This window comes from Leuciscus leuciscus (assembly GCF_965113295.1).
Source record: "Leuciscus leuciscus genome assembly, chromosome: 5".
NCBI lineage: Eukaryota > Metazoa > Chordata > Actinopteri > Cypriniformes > Leuciscidae > Leuciscus > Leuciscus leuciscus.
Window position 1 is genome coordinate 33,456,277 of NC_138729.1, and position 16,956 is coordinate 33,473,232.

Consider the following 16,956-nt stretch of genomic DNA (forward strand, 5'->3'; position numbering starts at 1 on the left):
TCATGCTGAAGATTTAGCTATGCCATAACAGGAATAAATTACATTTGAAATTTTACAATAGTCAAGGCCACACTACTCTCATCTCAATGCCTTGTGGCTAGTCTGTATTATATAAAAAAACGGTTTATAATTTGTATTCTATTTTTGTCTTCATTAGTTCATTTTAAAAGATCCTTTAAATGGACACATTTCTAAAATATACTGTATACATTTTTTATATTTTGTTTAAAATAATTTTACATGAAGTAGACTGTTGAAATTTAATGTCAAGTGGACTTGTGTAAACATCTGTAGAAAGAGTCACATGAGCCGCATTTCCAGCGCAGGAACTTTCCTCAGGAACTAGGAACTTTGAGGCGGTACTCGTGTGTATCGACCGCAGGAACCAGGGTCTAAATGAAGTTCCGGGTAAAAATTCAGGAAAAGTACTTATTCAAAGTTCAGGAACTTTAAGCGGAGGGACTTGGGAGCGCTGAGCATGCTGATTGGTTGAGTTCACGCAGCATTTTAATTGGTTGACTCAACGTCTGTGGGAAGTGGAAAGGAGCGCGCCACCCTATGTCAGCAAACTAATTTGTCTAATATAATATAATGTACACGGTACTTTAGACCGCGATGGAAACGCAGACAGCAACAGGTCTGGGGGAAAAAAGTTCCTGGGACAAATTGTTCCGGGTAATTTCGGTGGAAACGCGGCTATGATCAATGTCACAAATGTACTTTTCTGATTAGTGGCCTAGAAATAGTGCACCATTTATTTTTTTATTTTTTTTAGAATGCAAAATCCCATTTTAAAAATCATTTAAAATAAAATCCATGCACATAAATATACACAAACATTCATATTACAGCTTTACTCACATGGATCTGAGTTTGCGGTAAAAGTCCCAGAACAGCAACAGGTTGAGGTCACTTAAGTCCAGCAGAGACTTCTGCTTGGACAGAGACACATCCTGTAACATAGGCTCAGGGTTTATACAGCTCTCTTTAAAGATTTATGCAAAAAAAAAAAAAAATGCATTATGAATTTCAGTTGTGAGTTGTGTTTAAATAAATCAGGTCAAAGTCATGGTGAGACCCCTTGCAAGAGGACATTTGGTGGGTGTACCATATCTCTGGTGAGCTGCTGGATGAAATAAAGGGTTTTCTTCATGAGAGTGAGACCCGTGACCAGGCCTGAGACGCTCCCCTCGGCCTGAGCACTCAGATCCTCCACATCCTCTATCCGCTCAGAGTCTGGACACAAATAACCACTGAAACTCATCTGCTGAACCCCCAACCGGTCTGCTGTGTCCTGCCTAGCACACAGGAACTTCACCATCAGAAACTACATGCAGAGACAGAAAGTTCAGGTTAATCAAGTGTGTGTTGTCTTATGCATATAAATTCAGATTTTTGAGTTTCCATATTCAATAGCAAGCACTCAAAGATGTTTTGAATTAAAGTTAAGATCAAATCATTTGTGACATAACGACATTCAGAACATCATTTCAACTCGTCTTTCAATTCTTATAGTAAATATATACTTCCAATCGAAATAAAACAGACAAGCACTGCAGAGAAAGAAAAAAGTAGTGAAAAAGAAATCGTAGGCGTGAATGAGAAGTCGCCATTTCTAAACACGTTATTGATCTTATTGTGAATGATTCATCCATGCATGTTTAAAAAAAAATGTTGACCTCATCATTTTTAATCAATATGTCATAATTCGGTCTTCCAGTAAAATAACAGACTTCTCTCTCGTGACGTATGCCAGACCCCAATCTTTAGTCTGCTTAAACGTTTCTTACAATCGACTGCAAGCTTACATTAAGATTAGTTGATTTCAAAGCCTCTAATGTTGTCTCAGTCATTCATTCTAAGATGGGAGTACCTCAGTAGGTGGATGAAAGGCCAATGTTTTGGACATACAGAAATTCCTGCAAGTTTAGTTTGCTTTGCACATTTGTCTCACTTGTATTTATATCTTTGCACTTTTGGTATGAAAGCTACTGGGTTACTTTCCCAAGACAGAAAAGTTAAAAGACTGCTTTAACAGTCTGTATTTTATTGTTTACAGTCCATTTTAAGGGTTTTATCATAACCATGATTTTTGCTTTAAAAAAAACAACAACAAAAAAACAACAGAAAGTCGCAATAAAGAAAATGATCAAACTGCGGTGACCATTTCAGTGTATTTGATAAAAATAAGTAAAAGACAGAAAGACAGGCAGCAAGTCATACTTTTGACACTCTGCATTGTTGCAGCTTGATCTCCACGTCGTTCCAGTCCTCCTCCACCTCAAACCAGCCAATGGGCTCCTCCTCACTGGTTTCTAGTGTCCTTGTGCTGAAGTGTATGTGTTTGTGTGTGAATGTGAAAGGGGGGGGTACAGAGGCAGATAACAGTGAGAGGTCAATTGACTGACAAAAACATTCTCACTAAATTTACAGCCATCTTGGCCGTGTGCACACATGCAAAGACCAAAATACACTCAAACGCACTGGGCAAGACAACACATTCTCACACACACTCCTAAACAAGCACCATTTAAAGTTCACGTTATCAGCATTTGCTGTCTCTTATGAGCAACAATGTTATGCAAATTAGCGCCATAAAAAATTAATCGACAGCTAGGCACATGTTACAGACTAAGAATGTGACATACCTGTCTTGGACAAATTCTTTATAGTCTTTGTGGTCCCAGCTATCATACTTTTTGAATCTTTTGAAATGTTTATCGGCATCAAAAGGCTCGCTGTCATTGTAGGCAAACAACAAGCCACATTTAGCACCAATGGCTCCTTTACGCACCTGAGGTGGAAGAACACAGCAGTGCTTTAAAACTAGGATGAGCAGATCAAATCAGTTTGTGCTTCCAACTGAACAACCATACAAGCAGAACATATTCTAATTTCATGTTTATGTAGTATAAAACACAAAAGTTCAAGTGTGTACTGAAGCTTCTCTCACTTTTATCTTGATCTGTGTGACTTGGAAGCAGCTCTGGTTTTCAGTGGACAGAATCACACTGGCTTTCCTCTTTCCATTCTCTGTCAGAAAACCTGCAGTTTCAAATGAAACATCTACATTAAAGTCTCAACTTTTACTATGTTTCTAAGCAAAACAGATGATGTGAATAAAACAGAGCAGCTCAAATCATATTCATTTTCTCCACAGAGAAAGTTTAGTAGCAACGTTTGCTTTTCAAGTTTCAAAAGACGTCCCTATCCATCCCAGTACTCTGGTGATTTATCTGTGAAGTACTTGACCACTATACTCCTTCCCAACACATATTTTAAAACCAGGATCATTTGGAATGTTATAAATGGTTTGCGTACCATCTCCAGAGTTGGGCTCCATCAGCATGTTTTCGGGGCCAGACTTCTCCTCTTTACTCTTCACATCACATGCCTGCAGATGGAGCTGGAGGGGTTTACCTACACACACACACACACACACACACACACACACACACACACACACACACACACACACACACACACACACACACACACACACACACACACACACACACACACACACACAGAGGTTTACATGCATTACAATGCTGCGTCTTTCAACGCTGAGAGTGAAATTTTGTGCAGTTATGACTAATCTCTTCTCATCAATATTAGATAGTTATAATACAGCTATGTGGAGCTGCAAATGGAACAATTTGACACTAAAGTCAGGAAAACAAACAAACAAAATGAATGTATTTGCTCTACGGCAGGGGTTTTCAACCTGGATTGAAAGGAGCTTCTAGGGGGTCCATGGGAAATTTAAGAGAAAAAAAAATATTTCAGAAAATTTGTTTTAGCAATAATGAACGAGGCTTTAAAAAAAATTCAAATTAAGCAAAATCAGTGTTATTAACTAAAATCACACCTATTAAAACCGGTTTTCATTAACTGAAAGAAAGCTGAAATAAAATAAAATATAAATATTAGAAGAAAAAAGTAATGTTTATAAATATTAGATGCAAATTAGAAGTGTGGTGGAGTGGCACCTGCAATATAATAAGTTTAAGTCAAAGTACTAAAATGACTAAAACAAAAATTAAAATAAAAGCTAAATAGAAAAACGTAATAAAAAAAATGACAAAAGCATATAAAATTTCTCAAACTTAAACATTTAAATGTAAACTAAACATATAAAAATAAAAGCTAATTTAAAATATGAATAAATACCATAATAGTATATAAAAGATACTAAAATAACCCTGAAAAAAATAAGTGTTCTTCTCTCACTTCTTGCAGTGCACATTCATAAATAGTTATGAGGATCATCATATGTAGAAGTTCATTTGATCAAAGTATTAAAAATCCTTTGTCTATGGAACTAATGTCCATTACCGTTGCGGTAGAGAAGTCTTAACCGGACCGACGCCATAGAGGCCAGCAGTGAGGAAGCTGTGTATTCTGAGTCCAGATGCTCACAGATACCAGACAGAGAGATGAGGACTTTAGCCACGCTGCCTCGAGCCAGAGCGAACGCTAACAGAGTCAGCTCAGCCTCAGGAGACACACAGCAGCTAGAGAGAGGTGGGACGGTTAAAAGCAAAGCACTTTCTCAGCAGAGAATGGCAGTGTCAAATTACATTCAGATGAAACAGCTGGAATTATTCACTGAGAGAAAAGAGTTTTCCATTATTATCAGGCTGATTCGTATTGTATAAAAACGAAAGGGGTTTTGCATTGTTTTGACCTCTTAATAATACATTTAAACGTGCTGAGTCGAGTTTGTACAGCTTGATTCTTACCCTGCTATGCGCAGCAAAAAGCTGTCCACCTCTTCCAGAATGTTCGCAGAGAAGAATTTGGGGAACTCCGTTGAAGACGGTGTTAAGGACAGGGGTGGCATGTGCTGTAAGGCTTTCCTGGAGAACAAAAAGTGTAAAAAAACACAGTGAAATTAATTGTTCTGAACAAATGATGGGATTTATCAGAACAAAACCATACTACCATTCAAAAGCGTGGGTAAAAATAATTGTATGTTATTGAAAGTCTCTTATACTGAACAAGGCTGCATTTATTTAATCAATTAAAAAACATCAAGAAACATCTCTTATTAATATCAATGTTTATGATGTTATAAAATGGTTGTGCTTCTTAATATTTTCACAGATAACATTATATATTTTTTAAAGATTATTAATGAATAAAAAAAATTAAATAACAGCATTTTATTTGAAATAGATTTTTTTTTGTAACATTATAAATGTCTTTACTGTCACTTTTGATCAAATTAATGCAACATTGCTGAATACAAGTATATCGTTTTTAAAAAAAGAAACCTTTGAATGGTTACGGTAGTGTAAATGTCTCAAATTATGACTGTCAATTTTAGCAAAGTAGAGGACGAAACATTAAGCTCCCATCTAGGACACTATGGCCTGGTTTCACAGACAGGGTTCAGAGATTAAGCCAGGATTAGGCCTTAGTTCAATTAGGACATTTAAGTAACTTTTATAAATATGCCTTAGAAAAAAAACATTACTGGTGTGCATCTTGAGACAAAACAGTGGCACTGACATATAGTGCAAGTTGTTTTCAGTTAAAACAGCTCAAACATACATTTTAGTATAGGCTTAATCCTTGTCTGTGAAACCAGGGTATGTAAATAAAAAAAATGATTCATTAAGCAATGTAAATTGTATAGTGCTATCACTACTGAGCTTTCGCGAGAAGCAAAATTCAATAGTAATTTTTCTTGACTCACTGTGTGCTCTGTAGGACTGTCTGCGCAAGCACAGGGTTGGTTTCCATGGAAGCGGTGACCAGAGACGTGAGGAGAGACAGATACCATATAGCCGAGGCGTCAGATACTGAAACCTCTTTGCTCTTGGTGATCTGGTAGCCCATTGTCTTCAGACCGTGAATACGCGTGTCACAACCATCGCTAAGGCAGCGCTTAATGTTAATCTGAATATCTGAGAGACAAAAGGAAGATCTGTGTAAGTTTGCAAGGGATTTCTGACTTCTAACATTCATGTGGATAGAATTATAGTATTTACTTGAAATACACACAAACACTTTACATTCTACTCACAATATTCAAATTCAAAATACATACACACTAGTGTGCAAAAGCTTGGGGTCAGTAAGATGTTTTTGAAAGAAATTAATACTTTTATTCCACAAGAATGCATTAAATTGATCAAAAGTGACATTTATAATGTTACAAAAGATTTATATTTCAAATAAATGCTGTTCTTTTGAACTTTCTAATCATTAAAGAATCCTGAAAAACTGCATTACCGTTTCTACAAAGATCATCAAAGTTCTCAACATTGGTAACAATAAGATATGTTTCTTGATTTCACCAAATCAGCATATCTAAATGATTTCTGAAGGATCATGTGACATCGAAGACCAGAGTAAATTGTAATACTATTTCACAATATTACATTTTTTTAAATCAAATCAATGCAGCCTTTGTGAGCATAAGAGACTTCTTTCAAAAACCCCAAACATTTGAACAATAGTGTCCCACTTTAAATTTCAAACAAAACACTGTGCTATTCAAGCGTGTGCTCACAGGGATAGCTGATGTTGGCATTTTCTAGCAGTGGTACATATCCCGTGACGTTACTGGGGATCCTCACATCCCTAATCTCCTGCATGGAACGCCGGCTCTTCCCTACAGCTACAGACACAAGCTGTGGCATGTAGCTGTGGTCATTAGACGCAACCGCAATGGCCAACCGTCTCAAAACTATGTCTGGCTTCATTTTTAACCTGTGAAAGAGATGAGTCAGAGGAAGTGGTCACATCTAACTACATATTTAGCAAATAACGGAATTTGTGACATCATCAGCTATATTTTAACTGTATGTAGATGCACCAATGAAATAAGCAGCTTACCTTATCCAGTGTGAGCGTGCGCTGCCGTCTGACTGCCAGAAAGACACTGTCTCACCGTTGGTCAGCTTGTTGATATCTGCACTATTGGACGAGGCCTCGATGAAGCTGTAGCACTGGGTGACCACTTTGAACTTATCCATGTCTGGGTCATGATTGAGCTCCGCTCTGCACTGGATGTCCAGATCTGAAAGGAGATTCATCAGAATATGAAGATGAAGGCCAAAGGAGGAGATGGAAGAAAATATTCTTATATTTTATCCACAGTAAATTTCACCACTAGCAGCACAAAATGAAAATTGTTAAATTCATGTTTTGTTTTCAACAGAATGCAGCAGTAATGAGTCCTAAAACCTGCAAATGAGTTAGCATATTTGCCCTTGTGGTTAGAACCCAAACCAAGTCAGTGGGTTTTTGGTTAAATGACTGAAATAAGGACTGTGGTTAACACATACAGTATTTACATGTTTTATTCTTCAACATAAAATCAGTAATACCTGATTTGTGACTTTTTTTTTTTTACGTGTCTTGACGAGATTATTATAAGATTATTTTTGTGACAATACATTCTCTTAACCCAGTTTATTGTTCATTGACTACTATTAGTATGCCATTCATGGTTTATCTCCCCCAAAAGTGTAAACATTGAGAGTGATCCGCTCAGATCTGTCAATCTCTTTCCAGCTCAACCAATAGCATGAGTTTGGGGCGTGGCTACTGTAGCAGGCTGAGCCAGAGGGTGTTTAGCCAGTGTGGGATCCATGACTGATGTTTTACATGGGAAAAGACTTTCAGCTTTGGGTACAAAAGTGCAAGCCAAAATTTACTACATTTAGACCTTCAAAGCAAAAGGGGCATTGCAAAATAACTTGCTACTTTTGATGCTGAAAATATGTTTTAATTTTTGTAATTGCCACTTGTGTCGCAGAAACTACATACTTCATCTTTAAACATCACGCCGAACAGAAAATCTCATCTACAGACTAGTTCATTTTTACAGTTTCGTTGTTTATGCTCGTGCTCTTGCAAACTATTCTAACTTTCCAACTAGTACATTTTAACCCCTTAACTGTCACCCCCCTTTTTGAGAATGGACATTAAAATGCACTATTCAAACTTAAATGGTTGTAATTCAAGAACGCTTTGGAATATAGACCTAAGTTTGGTCTTGTTTTAAAGAAAAGACTCAGCAGATTATTGCTGAAGTGAAAGCACTTTCAATAATGATTTAAATTTAAAGAGTTGTCAGAAGCTTAGTGGTGGTGATGTTGAAATCATAGTAGTTTGTTATTATAACTTCTGGTGAACCTATTTGAAGAGTTCAGATGCAAAAGTGCCATCTGAAATTTTCTTCTAGAATGATCATTTTTATCAAGCTTGTATATTTAAGTTCAGTAATTTCACTTAAATTACAATTAATAGGTAATTTTCATTGTCATTTAAGTGAAATTACTGAACTAAAATATACAAGCTTGATAAAAATGATCATTCTAGAAGAAAATTTCAGATGGTACTTAGATGCTTTTGCATCTGAACTCTTCATTTAGGCTTTAAACTTCATAAATGTTGTGTTCATTTACACAAATTCCCATGATCGATCGTTGTTTAAATTAACAATCCATCAATTGATTAATTGTTAGCCTTAATACTGCAATATGTTTCTACTGCAGTGGCATATAGCCAACCGCATGACAGGGTCTGCAATTTTCTGCAAAGGGTCTGCAATGTTCCTTGCTAAATGAATGAGAAGGGTTTTAGTCTAAATTAAGGGCTAGTAAGATTGTAAAATAAGTCAATGTGATTGATCATTTAATTTGATTATTTAATAATCAAATATAACAACTAATACAACGTGTCACCAACGCCGCCTCAGATGCGTGCTATTCAGAATGTGTAACTCATGTTAACACAGCAACTAAATCCAAATAATTTATTATTAAAATAGTGTTCTCATTATATTAGTCCCAATCATATTAGTCGTGCACTGCTGTTTGACTGCGCGTGCTAAAGCTGAAGCGCTGAATGAACACAGGGAAACTGAAGAGCATTGATAGCGGGTTATTTAACTCAACAAAACACATCCTATATGAGATTAATCAGATATACTGTATACAAAATAAACATATTACAAATTATATCTGCACAAAATTACACGAATGCATAAGCTAACTTGAACTAAGCTACATGCTAGTGTGTAACTCCGGTTGTGAAACTCCTGTTTCACGGTTGAGCAGCACGCACGCGCATTGCCTTGCTTAATCGATGATCGATAAGTTTTATCGTTTAAATTATTAGCGACAATTGATCGTCGATTAATCGTTAGCATCCCTAGTTCACTCATTTGTGAAGATTATCTTGATGAATAAAATGTGCAAGAATATTAAACCTTTGTTGTTCACAGAGCTTATTTTCTGCAATAATCCACAAACCAATGGAAATTCCTATTGGCTTTTTGTCGAGGACCAGGAAGATGCTAACTTCTGGGTTGGCCTATGCACACACACATACATATACATAATATATATACATAGTTGTAATGAGCCCGCCCCCCATTTGCCATTCACCTTTCTCCTTCTGCAGCAGGTATTCCAGGAAGTCTTGCAGTACAGATGACCTCATGGTGCAGATGCTGTTGTAGCCTTCCAGCACAGGGAATGGGATGGCACTGCTGGGGATACGATTCCGGTGCAAGAATTTCAGAATTTTGGAGGCATGCGCTTTGAGGCGGTCCTTGGACTTGGAGAAGATATCCACAAATCCTGAATAAGCATGAAAAGGGTAAAAGAGGAACACATCTGGGTCAAACACTGACAGTCATTCGCATAATACCCGGAATGGTCAACTATGGACATCTGTGCTCCTGTCACCAATGCATTAATAAATATGCCTGCTTCCACACCTGGTGTCAAAGAGCACGCCTGAAGTTGCCTGATCACATGACTGAGTTCTCCCTTAAGATTGGCTCCATTGGAGTTCTTCAGTGCCATGAGCATGTTCTCCACATCAATAATCCCGTCACCCTCAGCATCAAACTGACCAAAGGCCTAAAGTGCACAAAATGAAGAGGTGATTTTTCTGTCTGTATATTCTATTACACAAATATCAGGACACAAAGGTGAAGACAAACAAAAAAAAGGTCATGCTGCTGCTAGTCTCTCTAGCTCTCTCAAACCAGCTGTCTATTTCACCAACATAAACACACTCGAGCCAGCATGCAAATCATTTGTAAAGCAAATGAAAGAGAGTCATGGTTAAATCAGGAAAGGCACAAAAAGTACCATAGTTCAACCATGTTTGGATATGTCTTAGAACACCATGTAAATACCATAGTACATGAATAAAATAATCACTCAGCACCAAGGTACATATAAAAGTAGTAGTACCACACTGTAAATTGTATAAACAATGTATAAACCCTAGCCATAACCAATGGTGATGTTGTGAGCCAATCCCAGAAGAATAACACATTTATTCAATATCATATGCTCCGGATAAGCTTTAAATTTAATCAGGGTTGCCTTTGGGGACATTTTCCCAGGCCCTGTGATTATGGACACCTACTAGTCCACAACTCCATAAACAAGACTTCTATGGTTTAGCCTATCCCACACATATTGTATACATACGTGTGTGTGTGTGTGTGTGTGTGTGTGTGTGTGTGTGTGTGTGTGTGTGTGTGTGTGTGTGTGTGTGTGTGTATCCGTGAATGTAAAAATATATATTTTACTTATACAAATTGGCAGCCAATAGTCAGAAGTCAAATGCAGAAAAACGTTTTAAAAGTTAGATTTGTGAAATTTCATTTGCTAAAGCATTTATTATAATATATTTATTGTCAAGAAAGTACAGTACAGCAAGACCTGGCACTAGATGGGTCTGACTCCTCGGCGGTCAACATGAATTGGCCAATCTAATCAAAACCTGTAGCTGCCAATCAAAAAAAAAAAAAAGACAAAGTAAATCTAACAATGCCAATCCTACAATACCTTAAAGATTGGAAGTAAACTAGGTGGAGACAGCCAATAAACAACCTTTATCAAACGTGTGATACAAAGATAGAGAGAGATTACACAATATAACCACTCCCAGATTAGTAGAGCTGTGGGGTCAATTACACAACTTTGAGTTGTTAGTCACAGTGAAATATTACTTCTATACTTTTTCCGTATTTAGTTAACCAGGGCTACCAGACACATTGCTCGTCTGAGAGGCATGTCTCCTCACCTCCTCGCACTCCTCCCTGGTGGCGTCTCTGGTCTCCAGCATCTCGCAGAACTGCTCCAGGGTCACGGACTCCTCTCCGCGGCTCAGACGCTCTTCCAGCCAGCGCACCAGAGCGCTCTCGTTGCGAGCCAGCACCGACTCCGAAATGGCGACCCATGAGTCGCTCATACGGGCCGCTGCTTCTCGCAGCTTCACCTGTTCCAGTAGAGCTTCAGGGGTGGGAAGTCCGTAGATCGGTGCTGGAGGGTTCGCCGCACTTCTTACGCTTTTCCCCTGGCCGGAGCCTGCCGCCGCCGCTGCTGCTGCTGCTGCTCCCCCTCCACCATTACCACCACCACCACCACCACCTTCGTTGCCGGCCCTGGTGCCTGTGGCCGCAGAGGCCGGGCTGCCCTCGGCGAACACGGGACTCTCCGTTTCCACGTCCTCCTCATCGCCGCTCCCCGCGCCACAGCCGCTCTCCGCGTTCCCCATGCTGTTCTTCTGCGGCCTCGGGCTCTCTTCCGATCGCCTTCAGCCCAGGATTCAAGCTTAGTTTTAGTGTCAGGCTTGTGCTTTTCCAGTCAGTGCGTTCCTCCCCTGTCACTACCGCATTGACGGGCTTCGCCAGCTGACGTCATGTTTGTCAGCAAAAAACTTTGGTCCCTTCCGTGAGCTCAGCGACGCCCGCTACGTTGGAAACACGCCCCCTAGCGTATCACCGCCAGGATTTGATTTATTTCATTTTTTAATGTTGGGCAGAAAATAAATGCAATATTAAGCCAAATAACTGTGCTAATTTTCGAAGCTGTTTAGTTACACAGTTGGCTATCTGGAAAGGTCATTCTTTATTTCAAAAAGGCGAAACCACTTTAAAGGAATATGTTTAACAAAGGAACATTTGAAATACCTGTGAATTTTGTGGACTGGAAAAATAAACTCATTTTGTGTTTTATAATTGTAATTACTCAAGATTATTTTTAAAGGATTTAGAATAGATTTCGATTACGATTAGATGTGTTTTTTATATTTTTTATTTATGCCTACTTTTTTGGGGGAGAAGTGGGCTCTTTGCAAACCTTTTTTATTTATTTATATATTTTACATTTTATTAATAACTGTATATACAGAACCTGTCAAAAGTTTGGAAACATGACTTTTTTAATGTTTTTGAAATAAGTCTCTTATGCTAATTTGTGGCTATGCCAGGCTGCATTTATTTAAACTAATCATAAATACAATTAAAAAGAGTAATATTGTGAAATATTATTTAAATTTAGAATAATTGTTTTCTATTTTAATATATATTAAAATTAAATTTATTCCTGTGAGAGCAATACTGAATGTTCAGCATCATTACTCCAGTCTTCAATGTCACATGATCCTTAGAAATCATTCTAATATGACGATTTACTGCTCAAGAAACATTTCTTATTATTATTATTATCAATGATTCAAACATTTGTGGTAAGATTTAAAAGGGGGGGAGGGGGGGAGGGGGGGAGAAAATATATTAATGAATTAAATTAAATAATTAAATTTGATAAATGCAAATAAATGCTGTTAATTGAACTTTTTTATTCATCAAAGAATCCTGAAAAAATTTCACCATTTCTACAAAACTTTTAAGCAGCACAACTGTTTTCAATATTGATAATAATAATAAATGTTTCGTGAACACCAAATCAGTTTATTAGGATGATTTCTGTGCAAACCTTGTGGAAACCTTTAAACATACTAATCACTGGAATCTATTATGTTACTTTTCTGGCAAATGGTGTTAATAATAAATGCAAGTAATTCCTTACTTGAGTGAAAGTACAGATACTGGTCAAACTCTGTTTCAAGTAAAAGTTGTAAAGACCAATTTTTACTTAAGTAAAAGTACAGAAGTAGCCTACTTGTTTTTAAAAGTACTTAAGTATCAAAAGTAAAAAGTAAATGTCTATGCATTGTTTTCTTATTGTTGCATTTATGTGTAATACTTATAGCAGGCTACCATATGCCTCTGAATCTATGTCTGCCTACCCTCATGTCAATATACAATTTATTTCTTCTGGAACACAGTTGCAGGGGGGTTGAATGTGAGATAATGTGAATAAGTGCACTCAATAACGTCCTCAATGGTTTCGGACACCCAAATGTCTGTTCCCTCAAATAGTGCCCTATTTTAAGTTTTTTGGCTTTTAGAATGAATATGTTTACCTTACTGTTATCTATAAGCTTGTGTGCTCCAAAACAATGACAAAATTCACATTTAGAAGACCAAACCCAACGTTGAAAATGAAAGTCAGGTTGATGTCAGAATCCAACGCCAGATTGACATTAATCTCCAACATTGGACAAACGGGTTGACGTCAGAAACCAACATCAGTCGGGTTCTGACGTTAACCCAACTTTCATTTCAAACCAAAATCCAACGTCGGACAGACGTTGGATGTTGATGTCAATCTGATGTCGGGTTCTGACGGCAACCCCTGCAACCAAAATCATCCCCTGACTGACGCTAACTACGAATTGTAGTAGAGTAAAAAGTATGATATTTGTCTTTCAAATGAAGTTTGAAAGTAAATGTGAAGTTAAAGTAAAAAATTTCCAGAAAAAAATCATTCTCAAGAAAAGTAGCTACAGATACTCAAAAAGTTAACTTAATTACAGTACTCAAGTAAATGTACTTTGTTACTGTCCAACTCTGTTAATAATGTGACAGAGAATTTATTTAAAACACTTGAAACTTCAATTGGCAAACTAAAGTGCATTTTAATTGTAATTTTGACAAAATTTCATTTAGCCTAGCCTATTAAAAAAATATATATATATATATTTTTTAATCATTTACTAATAGAATACCCAAATATATCGATTTATAAGACTAACCAAGCCGTATTTTGGCCGTTTTTTTAGAGACCCTTTCAATTTAAAAAGCCAACAAGACCCAAAATTCATATTTATTTGAATTCTGTATAGGCCTACTTTATTTTGAAATTTGTCACAGTGTACATTTTTTTATTCACCCTGGCGTTTATTTCTCTCTTATCTTTCTTTTGGTTGCTGTCTATAGTGTCGATGTATGTTCACTGAATAAAAACAAATTTGTTGTTCACTGAATAAAAGCAAATTTAAGCTCTATATTTAAAAAATAAAAATAAAAATAGATTTGCGCATGCGCATTACCACAACCGGAAACATGTTGACAGGTGTGATATTGTTGAATCCGATGCGATACTCGGTACGGAATGCAATTGCTTCTTATTTTAAATACTGACTGCCTGACAGTTTGTCTGTACAATGCTGAAGTATTTAGTAGCTCTTATTTCAATGGTCCTGGCCGTGTGGACGGTGCCCGAGTGGCTCACATTCCCGATCTATGGAAATGTTGTGAATGTACTAGAGTCGTGGCTGCGGCAGCAGGGCAGTGATGTGTCAGCATCTCCACCTGGGCGCATGCTGACAGAAGATCAGCTGTCTTTATACAACGGAGGAGACAACAGTAAAGGATTGTACCTGGCGATCTTAGGACAGGTGTTTGACGTTAAAAAGGGGAGGAAACATTATGGCCCTGGTGGCGGTTACCATTTCTTTACGGGTTAGTTCACTATGCATTTTACAAGACAGATGTTTGAGTGATGCTAACGCATAGAGATTCTTTAAAAATGTGTGTTTGTGCAGGAAAAGACGCGTCAAGGGCGTTTATTACAGGTGATTTCACAGAGTCTGGCTTGTCTAGCGATGTCTCGGATTTCTCGGACTCCCAGATTGTGGCTCTTTATGACTGGCTATCATTTTATCAGAGGGACTACACTCCAGTAGGTTGGTACCACATGATGATGTCACTCATTTGCTATAATTCAACCACAAATAAAAAAACTCAGATCTCTTTACTTGCCTGTATACGTTTTTTGGAATAATTAATTCAATGCTGCCATAAAAAAATAAAATAAATTTTTTTTTTTTAAATCTGGCTTTGACAAAAATGTAAAAAATAAACTTCAGACGTTTATTTTAAAATAACTCATAATTGCTACTCAGTAAACTTGAAAAATAGTCTGGAATAGTGTTTATTTCATAGTGTTTTACAATTATTTTTACTATTCCATGCAAAATGTTACATTGATAAACATATTTCAAAGAAAATACTTTTTATTTTCAAGAAAAATGTTGATATATTTGAATTATTTAAAGAACTGATCATTCAATTACTTGCAAGACTTCTATGGTGTAATACTTGTAAGAGCTTAGATACTTTGATATAATGCACTCCACATTAATGTCTTAAGTTGTTGCAAAAATACACACACAATACAATTCACCCACAAATGAAAATTGTCATGAGTATGAGAGATTTTAGGGTGAACAGTCCCTTTAAGGTCTCTGTCTGTATGACCCCTGTGCTTGCAGGTAAACTGATAGGCCGATTCTACACAGAAACCGGGCAGCCGACTGACGCTTTGCTACGTGTTGAGGCTTTCTTGTCAGAGGGGTTGAAGAAAAAGGCCCAGGCTCAGAGTGAGATGCAGCTGTACCCAGCCTGTAACTCGGAGTGGAGCGAAGCCAGCGGGGGACGGGTATGGTGCTCCACAATGAGGTACTTTGATTTATTTTTATTTTTTTCTTGGACAACATTTGATACATTTATTGGAAAAATGTAACACAAATTTTTACTCTGTAGCGGTGGCATTCACAGAGACTGGGTTGGAGTACCCAGAATGCTTTTCTCCCCTGGGTCTGGTCATTCCCGATGTGTGTGCATCCAACCGTCCGATCCTGTTCACTCAGAGAACCGAAACCTCAGAGAGTACAAGGACTGTCCTCCTCTTGCAGAATCCTGCCGAATCACTAAAGACTGAGCTACAAGTCCTCACCACACTACAAGTGTCAGTACATTTGGTTTGGATTTCAAGGACTCAAGATTTTCATTTAGTTTTCTTAATGTTTTTATGATTGGTTTATTATAGGAGGCACATGCCAAGAGACCAATGCTGCTAGTTCTGGTCCAATTATATTGTTTCTCTGATTTAGTTTTCTTTACTTCTAATTCCTTTGCAATTTGTGACAAGAGTACATTATTTATGCCATAGAATCAAGACTGTTAAATAAAAGACAATTTTATAGATTTGTTTTTTTCAATTGTCCTTTATGTAAAGTTGTCCTCCCTTTCTTGAAAAGGATACTAGAGGCGGCGACAGGCTAAATATCTGAGCATACAGATACCATACAATATGCAGAAAAGATTAAACAGAGGCCAATTGTAGGTTTGTCACATAGACAAAAAAGCACAACCTGCATTAAGTACAAAACAGTTGTAGTGGTCAAAAATATTATACATTTATCTGTACAGTTTAACAATACCAATAACAGACTGTGGACTTGGCCCTTTCCCTGCCCTCCCCCCACAAACAAACCAATCTCCTTTGAAATGTGATCAGAAGTGTAAAAAAACCAAAAACTTTGATAAAGTGCACCTGTTAAGCATGGACATGAAAAAGCATTTAAAATATGATAGGAAACATAATGTGACGTATTACGCCACCAAGAAGACTTTTGAAATTGTTAACTGGAATGTATCATTTGGTGATCAGAAATTAATAAAGTGTAATTTATGATGTAATGATGACAATAATAACAGGTTACAAATGTCATGCATATGCATAGTAAGCATATCATAATTCTGCGCTTGTATTTCTGCACCTGTCTGACTTAATAGAATCACAAGTAACGATTTTCTCAAATTTTAGTATGACGTTAACTCTAATGGATCAGTTAAAATAAAGTCCACTGAATATGCAGATTAATACATGATTGAGTGATCATTTTACTAATAACAAACCCAGCAAGGTATATTTCTCAATCTCTCTCTTAGTGTTTTGAACTCCAGAGAAATGTCCTTGCCTGGATCTCTCCAGAGGT

General features: G+C 37.2%; 2 protein-coding genes across 3 annotated transcripts in view; one reads left to right on the forward strand and one right to left on the reverse strand.

Annotated features, from left to right (window-relative positions):
• The window catches only part of zzef1 (zinc finger, ZZ-type with EF hand domain 1), a 49,493-nt gene extending 37,478 nt beyond the window's left edge, over positions 1 to 12,015 (reverse strand). Inside the window, exons 1-14 of one of the 2 annotated variants that reach the window (XM_082169559.1) lie at positions 11,071 to 12,015; positions 9,746 to 9,890; positions 9,411 to 9,605; positions 6,850 to 7,033; positions 6,524 to 6,723; positions 5,705 to 5,915; positions 4,746 to 4,862; positions 4,339 to 4,517; positions 3,322 to 3,420; positions 2,954 to 3,045; positions 2,649 to 2,794; positions 2,224 to 2,329; positions 1,109 to 1,327; positions 862 to 932 (exon numbers count right to left, since the gene is read on the reverse strand). In XM_082169559.1, the coding sequence (XP_082025685.1) occupies positions 862 to 932; positions 1,109 to 1,327; positions 2,224 to 2,329; positions 2,649 to 2,794; positions 2,954 to 3,045; positions 3,322 to 3,420; positions 4,339 to 4,517; positions 4,746 to 4,862; positions 5,705 to 5,915; positions 6,524 to 6,723; positions 6,850 to 7,033; positions 9,411 to 9,605; positions 9,746 to 9,890; positions 11,071 to 11,544 (2,438 nt within the window). In that variant the 5' untranslated portion in view covers positions 11,545 to 12,015. Of the gene's footprint in view, positions 1 to 861; positions 954 to 1,108; positions 1,328 to 2,223; positions 2,330 to 2,648; positions 2,795 to 2,953; positions 3,046 to 3,321; positions 3,421 to 4,338; positions 4,518 to 4,745; positions 4,863 to 5,704; positions 5,916 to 6,523; positions 6,724 to 6,849; positions 7,034 to 9,410; positions 9,606 to 9,745; positions 9,891 to 11,070 lie in introns of both variants that reach the window. The other variant, XM_082169558.1, reaches the window with a different exon arrangement.
• A 2,213-nt stretch (positions 12,016 to 14,228) lies between these two features.
• On the forward strand, positions 14,229 to 16,162 carry cyb5d2 (cytochrome b5 domain containing 2). The gene is made up of 4 exons (XM_082169784.1): positions 14,229 to 14,635; positions 14,719 to 14,859; positions 15,448 to 15,634; positions 15,719 to 16,162. Exons 1-4 carry the CDS (start codon positions 14,338 to 14,340, stop codon positions 15,894 to 15,896), a joined length of 804 nt encoding a protein of 267 aa, XP_082025910.1. The 5' UTR covers positions 14,229 to 14,337; the 3' UTR covers positions 15,897 to 16,162.
• Positions 16,163 to 16,956: the final 794 nt, after the last annotated feature.